The 8,965-nt window shown below is 36.5% G+C and overlaps 2 protein-coding genes across 2 annotated transcripts; both read left to right on the top strand.

Annotated features, from left to right (window-relative positions):
- Positions 1–351: 351 nt before the first annotated feature.
- LOC123022470 (olfactory receptor 8H3-like) lies at positions 352–2,104 on the top strand. Its single transcript, XM_044428168.1, has 2 exons — positions 352–369; positions 1,148–2,104. Exons 1-2 carry the CDS (start codon positions 352–354, stop codon positions 2,102–2,104), a joined length of 975 nt encoding a protein of 324 aa, XP_044284103.1.
- Positions 2,105–6,358: 4,254 nt separating this feature from the next.
- On the top strand, positions 6,359–7,237 carry LOC123022469 (olfactory receptor 11L1-like). The gene has a single exon (XM_044428167.1). The coding sequence runs from the start codon at positions 6,359–6,361 to the stop codon at positions 7,235–7,237; it is 879 nt and encodes a 292-aa protein (XP_044284102.1).
- Positions 7,238–8,965: the final 1,728 nt, after the last annotated feature.

Below are 8,965 nucleotides of genomic sequence, written 5' to 3'. Positions count from 1 at the left end.
CATTGTTAAGGTTACTCATTGTCATCATCATCAACATCATCATACTGTTCACATGGACATGCTTTAATTTAAATCATACCTTACAGAACCTGAGTATAGACATCTCTTTAAACTTATGAATCTGCATGAAGTTGCTTTAGAGAAAGGTACATGAAAGTGGAAATTATCTCCTTATTATGAACTTATCCCACTTTCAAATTTCCCTAACTGGAATGTTTTCTGTCCAAGACTAGAAGGATATCACCATGAATGAATGTTAAGTTGGGCAAGAAAAAGAAAAATTATGAAATAAATGATATGAATGAAGTTTGCTGAACTGTAAAGCCAAACCTTTATATCTATACATTAATTATGATTACTCCATTGAAGGTATGTAGACTTTTACACTTTTCTTATTAAATGCTGTCATTATTTATTTAAGACACTTCTTTCCCACTTTACCAAAGCAATAAAACAGAATAAAATAGTACAGCATTGCCCAAAAAGGAGGAAAAAAAAGGAAAAAATCAAACAGGGGAAAACATACAGAACAGACATGTAAAGCTTTACAAAATACAGTAAAGGGAGAAAATGTAAGGCAACGCCTGCATAAACAGGTAGGAAAGCAATTCTATAGCCACTAAATACTCTTTAGATAATGAAAGGATTTTTAAAAGAAACCCTAACTATGATTTCTTACAGCTAGGTCCCACTGCATTCATTTGGGCTTACTTCTACATCTGTACATCATTGCCTTAAATTGCAATATTGTACTCACTTGAGAGCAATGTCATTTGGACTCAGCACTGCCTTATTTCTTAGTAGGTATCAATAGGATTGCACTGAAAAGCTGATGAATATGTGTCCAGAACTGTTAAAGCATAATCACTTGTCTAAGGAATAGACTGCCCTTCTGCAAGCACATTCAAATGTGCATTCTCTGAGAAGGAAAGCATCCTCATTCTGTAGAGTATCCAGATGTTTATTTCATTAAAAATAGGGCTCTTCAAGATTCCCAGCAGAGTTTCCATAGATAACTAATACTGTGCATCAAAAAGCAAAAACCTGAATGATATGTCTGATTTTGTATATCTCACCTTATGTCTTCTATTTCCACATGTTTTGGAATCCCAGACACACTGATTGGCCCTACATTTGATTTTTGCAGGTACAATTACTAGAAAACACAGAACTGAAAAATGAAACTTATGTAACTGAATTCATTCTGCTTGGATTTGGAGATCATAAAGTGCTGCAGATTCCACTTTTCCTGTTATTCCTTCTCATCTACATTGTCACAATGTCTGGAAATATCCTCATCATGCTGCTGGTTCTCACTGATCAACACCTTCACATCCCCATGTATTTTTTCCTTGGAAACCTCTCCTTCTTAGAAGCTTCCTGCAGCTCCAATATCTTACCAAGAATGCTATTTGGTTTTCTTGCAGGCAGTAATGCAATTTCAATCAATGCGTGTTTTGTGCAACATTATTTCTTTGGTACTTTGGGAGCTGTGGAATGCTACCTACTATCTGCAATGTCTTATGATCGATACTTGGCTATATGTATGCCACTGCATTATGTCACCATGATGAGTGGCAAATTATGCCTTAAACTGATAGTTTGTTCATGGATTAGTGGCTTTCTGGCAAGTACCACCACACTGATAATCATATCTAACTTAGTTTTCTGTGATGGTAACAATATTGACCATTTCTTTTGTGACACCTTTCCAATCATTGAGCTATTTTGTGGTGATGCACACGCATTAAAACTCTTCCTATATGTTTTATGTTCTATATTCACCTTTCCACCATCTATATTGACCATAACATCATACTTTTTGATCATTCTAGCCATAATGAAAATCCCTTCCAGTATAGGGAAGCAAAAGGCATTTTCCACATGTTCCTCTCATCTATTGGTAGTTACAATTTTTTATGGCACACTTACGAGTGTTTATGTGGTACCAAATACCAATAAACTGAATGGCCTTCACAAAGTCTTCTCTATCTTCTATACCATCCTGACCCCCATGGTCAACCCCATTATATATAGTCTGAGAAATACAGAGGTGAAAAAATCCTTGAGAAGACTTACCTCTTATCTGATCATTCAGAAATGAAAAGAATAGAGCTAAATGCTTTGCTCTCTCATAATTGCTTACATGTGTTCATGGAGTAGTTTTCATAATTTAACAGGTAAAAATGCAAATTACTCTGTTACTTCTGTAGAAATATATGCTTTCATCTGTGAAGATAAATTATATTTTGATGTGTGCATAGATATTTTGGATAGGTATTTATGCAAAATTTGTGTAAAATAAGGTAAAATTTTAACATTTTGAATTCTGTTTCATATTCACAAATAAACTTATTCATTAACAGTACTGTTTTGTTTTAATAAGAACATTGTTTCCTGGCTGAATGCTGAACTGAGAAGATCAGTTGGAGGAGTTAGTGGGGACAAGATTTTATGTTTGTTCAGGGGTTCAGGGGTTAAATCCAGATTTAGATGCATGCAGTGGGGCTGGCATATTTGGACTGCCCTGAATCAGATGAGATGTGACATGTGCATGTGGTGTGGGGAGATCTCTTGGAACTGGACAGAAGCATTGTCCATGACTGGAGCACTGTTCATGGAAAGTAGACGCCTGTATCTAACTTCAAGTAGTAGTGATAGCTGCAGTAATGGTAATAGGCCAGTGCTATTTAATAGCATTGGTAATAGGCTAGTGTTGAAGACTAAAATACATTTGCTGGGTCAGTTTATTGGGTGAAAACATTAATACTGCATTACATTTCTGTATGTTATATTTGCTAAATAAATAATATGTTTCATTCTTATACTTGATAAGTTCTAAGCTTGGATTGTTATTGTAATGCACTCTACATGGGGCTGCCCTTGAAGATGATCCATATTCTTCAGTTGGTCCAGAACAAAGCAGCCAGGCTTTTGACAGAGACCAGTAAGTATGCTCACATAACACCAGTCCTATTGCATAATCATGGAGACTTCTCTGAAAGCAATGCAGGCATTTATTTGTTTGTTTGTTTGTTTGTTTGTATCCCACTCATATATTCCTCCTCCTCCTCTCCAGTTTGTCCTTCATAGCAATCCTGCAAGGAAGATCAAGTTGAGAGTCAATGACAGACCTAAAGTCACCCAGAGGGAAATGGATGGAGCTATATCTATTGAAACATAATAGCTGTCCAAGTGTCTCTAGCAGAGGTGAGAAACAAAGCAACATTGGTTTGACTCTGCCCAACAACAACTGGCAGAGAACCACCCCCAGAGAGGGAACCAGTACAATAAACCTTCTACTATTATGGAAGGTTTAGACTCTAAACAAATCTCAGGCCCATAGGGAATCACCAGGAGCAACTCGCCTGATAAATACAGTGAATAGGCAAGCAGATAGCAGAGAAGGCAAACTCCCTGGTATCTCCGATCTGGGTTTTAAGGTCATGATGTGCCTTAAATGTTAAACTTGTCCCAGTAGGAAACTGGCAGCCAGTATAATTCCTTCATCTGAAGTGTTATGTGCTGAAAGGGACTAGCCCCAGACAACAGGAAAGCTGCTGCCTTCTGTGATAGCTGCATCTTCTAGGTTGGTCTTCATGGCATCCCCACAGAGAGCATCTTCCCTGAATCCTTCTTACAGGAGAAACCTAGTTGGAGTACTAACCAAATCTCATAGAAGGAACCTGGGCCTCGAGTGATAGAGATGGATCAAGGATTACCTCCATTTTTCTTCAGTGCAACCCCATCCAGAATAGATAATACACCAATCTCCTGCACCCAGATACCACCTGCCCAAGGCATCTTCATGTTGTCAGGATTAAGGTTAAGTTCATTACCTTTGCATGATGTAAATGTCTCCTTTTCATGCAATATGCATGGTGTAGGGACTGAGTGGGAAATTCTACCTGTCACAATGCCAATGAAATTAAACTTATTATTATATATAAAAGACAGCTCATAACAAAATGATACTTTCAAATGCAATAGGTTTATTTTATTTGCAGTATCTAGTGAAGAAAGTGGTAGATATAAATCATGATGCCCACTTAGGGTATTGTAATTAGCATGGTGTCATGAGCTTCTTCACTTGTCCAACTTCTATATTAGAAGTGTTTTTCTGCTTGGTATTAAATTACAGAAATAGAAGCAGCAGCAGTTTGAGATGTTAATCATATCATGCAAGAAAAAGTAATAGTATAATATCAGTGGTAAACTTGTGAACTTGTGAAGAAATGGTAGCTTGGTGAAAATACTGAATTTTCACCATTGAAGAATTGATGAGATTGCATCCTCTTTGCTGCAGCAACCATTTTCATTTTGGAGAAAAGAAGAATGACTTCCCTATTAAAGGTATGTGGTTATTGCTCATTGTCATGTTCACACATTCCACGTACTGTGGCCTAGAATTATATGTGTGCAAGCATGATGGACTCAGTGTGCTACTAGTGGGAACAGTAATTAGGTATGTCAAGCTCTGAAGAAATGCTGACCAATACTGAAATTCTAAGAGCAAAGAACTGGAAGAGTTTCAAATCAGTCGAGCAAAAGATTTGTTGAATAAAGGATTGGTCAACCCATTCCCTAAAGGGGGGGGGGGCAGGTCCCAAATATTTACCCTTTTATATCTTGTGTAACTTAGATTCTTCTGTTTATTTATTTATCCTTAGATTTTTTGGTGACCTCTTTTCATTGCCTGGGCATCTCCCCTGCCACATACTCACTTTGCCCCATTCCCCAAGCAAAATAAGATTTCAATTTCATTTTGATTCCCTTCACCATCTTGGTGTAGGGGATCCAAAGATAATATTGAAGATGGAAGAGAAAATGTCATGTTCTGATCAGCTTCCTTCTTTCCTTCTTCTTTCTTAACTTTTAAGAAGCATTTAATAAAAAATAAATTTTTTTGACTTAACTTTCTTCACATGTCCTTAACTTTAACAAAATCAGTACTTTAATTTTTTATAAGATTTACTCTACTTGACATAAAAGAACTCTGAAAGAAAAATAATTTCCTCTCAATGAAATATGATTGTGCTTTTATTCCCAAACATCTTTAGAGGAAGCACACTTGTATTGTGACATCAACTACTACATTATTCGATTTCTGATCCACGGGTAAATTTAATAGTTGCTTGCCTCATATATTCCCCATGATAAAATATCATAATGTTAGGGACTATGGGCAAGTGTTTATTACACCTCTGCTGATTCTTTTATGATCCAGTAATTTTGCTGACACATGTCCCCCTCCAATTTACCATGTCCATTGCTCATTTTTAGGACACCAGTCAGTGGAACTTGCATACGTAAGAGAGTTCTGCTGCCTGGTCTCTTCAAAAACAAGCATCTCCACTCATTTGGGGGCTTCTCTTAGGAAGCGCCCAATCTCTCTTGCATGAACAACACATTTTGCTTGTACAACAGAGTCAGTAGGGCTCATCACCTGCAGCAAGTATTCAGTAGGGTGAAAGAGAATCAGTGTTGGCATAAATGCTCCATTCAGTTCTGCCCTGTCTATGAACAACACAAAATGTGGGTGCATCTGCTGATGTAGGTTTTTCCAATGGACACAGCACTCATTTCATGAGAAAACCCATGAAGTTGGCTCCACCTTCATAGGTATTATTACATTACATCATTCAGATATATAATGCAGTCGTGTAATCAGTCATCATGAGAAAATGTGTTCCTTGTGTTCCAGGGCTATGTTTGAGGAGAACCACAAAGAGATATCCCTTTTCTAAAAAGTAGATTTTATTATATGTACATACTACTTATTTCTGAGTAGATCCATTGGGTAAGACAAGATGTATTCATATTTTAGAATTATTGCTGAATGCTGATTATTTTTATACTGATCTACATCCAAACAAATTCTGGAGTGGTGAGTAATATGAAGTTAAGACAAATAAAAGAATCTACTTGAAGTAATACTATGTCCAAATAGAATCCATTATCAGAGTAAAAGAGAGAGCTAGGGTCTTCATTTGGAAGTGCTTAAATATGGTCAAAATAACCAGTATGTAGATATATACAAAATATCAGATTTATGTTTTCAATTTATAAAAGTAAGGATATGCAAAGACACTCTGAAAATATGAGGATGCAAAATGAATGAATGAGCCACCAATGTACAACTCTGTTTAATTCTCCTGTTCTAGACCTCTGTTTATGGAACAAAGTTGAACAAACCATCACCATTTTCCATACCTTTGTTGTTGTTTTGCAGTTATTTGAAAAGATAGGATTAAAAAATCAAACACACATAACTGAGTTCATTTTACTGGGGTTTGGAGAGCATCAGTTGCTGAAGATTCCTCTTTTCCTGCTGTTTCTCCTCATCTACATTGTGACAATGGCTGGGAACATTCTCATTATTCTGCTAGTCTTCACGGATCAGCAGCTTCACACACCTATGTATTTTTTTCTTGGAAGTCTTGCATGCTTGGAGACCTGCAGCAGCTCAAACATCTTGCCAAGAATGTTATCCAATTTTCTAAGTGGAAGGAAGACCATTTCTGTCAATGCATGCTTCCTGCAAAATGTTATCTTTGGTTCTATAGGAGTTGCAGAATGTTACCTCTTATCTGTAATGTCCTATGACCGGTACTTAGCTATATGCAAGCCACTACATTATGTGACCAAGATGAATGACAGGCTGTGTTTCCAACTGATAGCCATCTCTTGCTTTAGTGGTGTCCTGGCAAATAGTTTGGCAATGATTGCCATCTCCATGTTACAATACTGTGTTCACAAAGAAATTGACCATTACTTTTGTGACACTTTTCCAATCATAGAACTCTCTTGCAGTGACACCTATATATTAAAACTGTTTCTATATGTTGCATCCTCTGTAATCACATTCGCTCCATTTACATTGACCTTAACATCATACATTTTCATCATTGCAGCCATAATGAGAATCCCATCCACCACAGGGAAGCAAAAGGCATTTTCCACTTGTTCTTCCCATCTCTTGGTAGTTACGTTTTTTTATGGTACACTGATTAGCGTATATGTAATACCAGGTAACAATAGTCTGAATGGCCTTCGCAAAATCTTCTCCATTTTCTATACCATCCTGACCCCCATGGTCAACCCCATCATGTACAGTCTGAGAAATAAAGAGGTGAAGGATGCCTTGAGAAGACATGCTTTATTTGTATTTGTTCAAATTCAGAAGCTATACAGGAACAGCATTTTTTACTTCCTCAAAACAGCATTCAAAATGTGACACACACACACACACACAGAGGATGCTGTCTAATAGATAACATTTTCCAGGTTAAGATTTCAGTGAATCTGTGCCCAACATTAATGGAACATTTTCCTGTATAGCTAGATGCAATTTGTAATGTATGCTTTTTTGTAAGAAATAAAGGTTGAATTTCATGATCACTTCAAATGTTCAAAATGAATCTACTTCTTTCATACTAAAATGGTCCATTTATATCTCCAGAATTCTAGTCCAGCATTCTTAACCATCATACCACCACAGATCTGGAATATCATTCACCCTATTCATCATTCATCATTGTCATCTGACCTCATGGCAATGGAAAGGTTATGTAGCAGGGTCAGCATTTCTGATGTTTTTGTCTGTTTTTTGTTCTGTTCTTGCTGTGCCCCAATAATCATTGCCATATTCATGGAATAAAGGTAATTTTTCTACAAGAGGGAAGGAAGCGAGGGATGAAGGGGGATCCCTATTTAATGTGATTTCTGCATGAATATAGTTACAAGTTCTAGAGATACCGATGATAAATGCAATGATCTCAAAACATCAATGTCAACTTTTGAAGGGTTAAAAACAAATGAACAAATACAGAAGCAAACAGCACCTTCTCATTGTTCTAGTTTGTGCCTGTCTCTTTGCCCTACAACAGACTCACTTGGTAGTATCCGAGAATGAACAGAGAAAGATTAATAATGCAGAAAGTGTACTACTGTGTTCAACATACTGCCAAAGAAGTTGAGAAATGTTTGTGCTGAACCTAAGTACAAATTCATTCTGGGGATAGGAAAGATTCTGAACCTGCAATAGTATACAAGGAATAGATGCATAGATGGATAGAGACAGACAGACAGACAGATCTTGGTGCTATAATGGATAGTTCACTGAAATTATAAAATCTCAGCATGTGTACTCAAGAATTACTAAGAAGAGGACTGAACATAAACATGAAGGTTTTATTATCATACAGATCTGAAGTATGGAATAAAAAGACATCTCAGTGAGAATAATTATATCTAGGAATTGTTAGATCCTCTAATTCACCTTGGGAACAGAGGGAAATGTCTTCCTACTTTTCCACTGAGACCAAAGGACCGGTGTTACATCCATTTATTCAAATACAGAACAGTCTACATGCATCAAGTGTCATATCCATAGGGATTTGCCTCCCTAGTCATGAAAGAAGTTAAATAATGTTTGCAAAGGGACAAGCACTTGAAAACATTGCAATCTATTTATTGAAAATCTACTTTAAAAGATGTCAGGAATCTTGTGGGAAGCTAACAACCAGCATTCAAGCTTTCGAGATCTCAGACACACTGGTAATGTATTTTTTTCAAACTATGTGTAGAGGTTAAGGAGAAAACAGAAAGCAAATAACCTGAAAAAGACCATACATTATTTCTCACATTTTGTTTATTTATTTGCATGCATATTTAAATGACACCTATAACTGCCAAAGGTTTCCTAGGCAGTTTACAACCACATATTAAAATAACATATTAAACATAAGTATAAGTAACAACATGTTAAAACCTATTACAACAATTAAATGATTAAAATATCTGTATAACGATGATATAAAAAGGACACCAGCATAGAATTTATCTAAAGTGCCAAGATGAACTAGCACAGGTTTCATGATCACTGGTATCATGAACCCTCTACTCACCATCACACTTCTATGGAACCAAACTCTGTTTCTATAGTACCAAATATTCCTTCACA

This window comes from Varanus komodoensis, unplaced genomic scaffold, assembly GCF_004798865.1.
Source record: "Varanus komodoensis strain SLA01 unplaced genomic scaffold, ASM479886v1 scaffold193, whole genome shotgun sequence".
Classification (NCBI taxonomy): domain Eukaryota; kingdom Metazoa; phylum Chordata; class Lepidosauria; order Squamata; family Varanidae; genus Varanus; species Varanus komodoensis.
This window is presented reverse-complemented; position numbering and strand designations above follow the sequence as displayed.

What these genes read in the sequence shown, in the direction of transcription:
- LOC123022469 (XM_044428167.1), top strand. Translation starts at nt 6,359, where the DNA reads ATGGCTGGGAACATTCTCATTATTCTGCTAGTCTTCACGGATCAGCAG.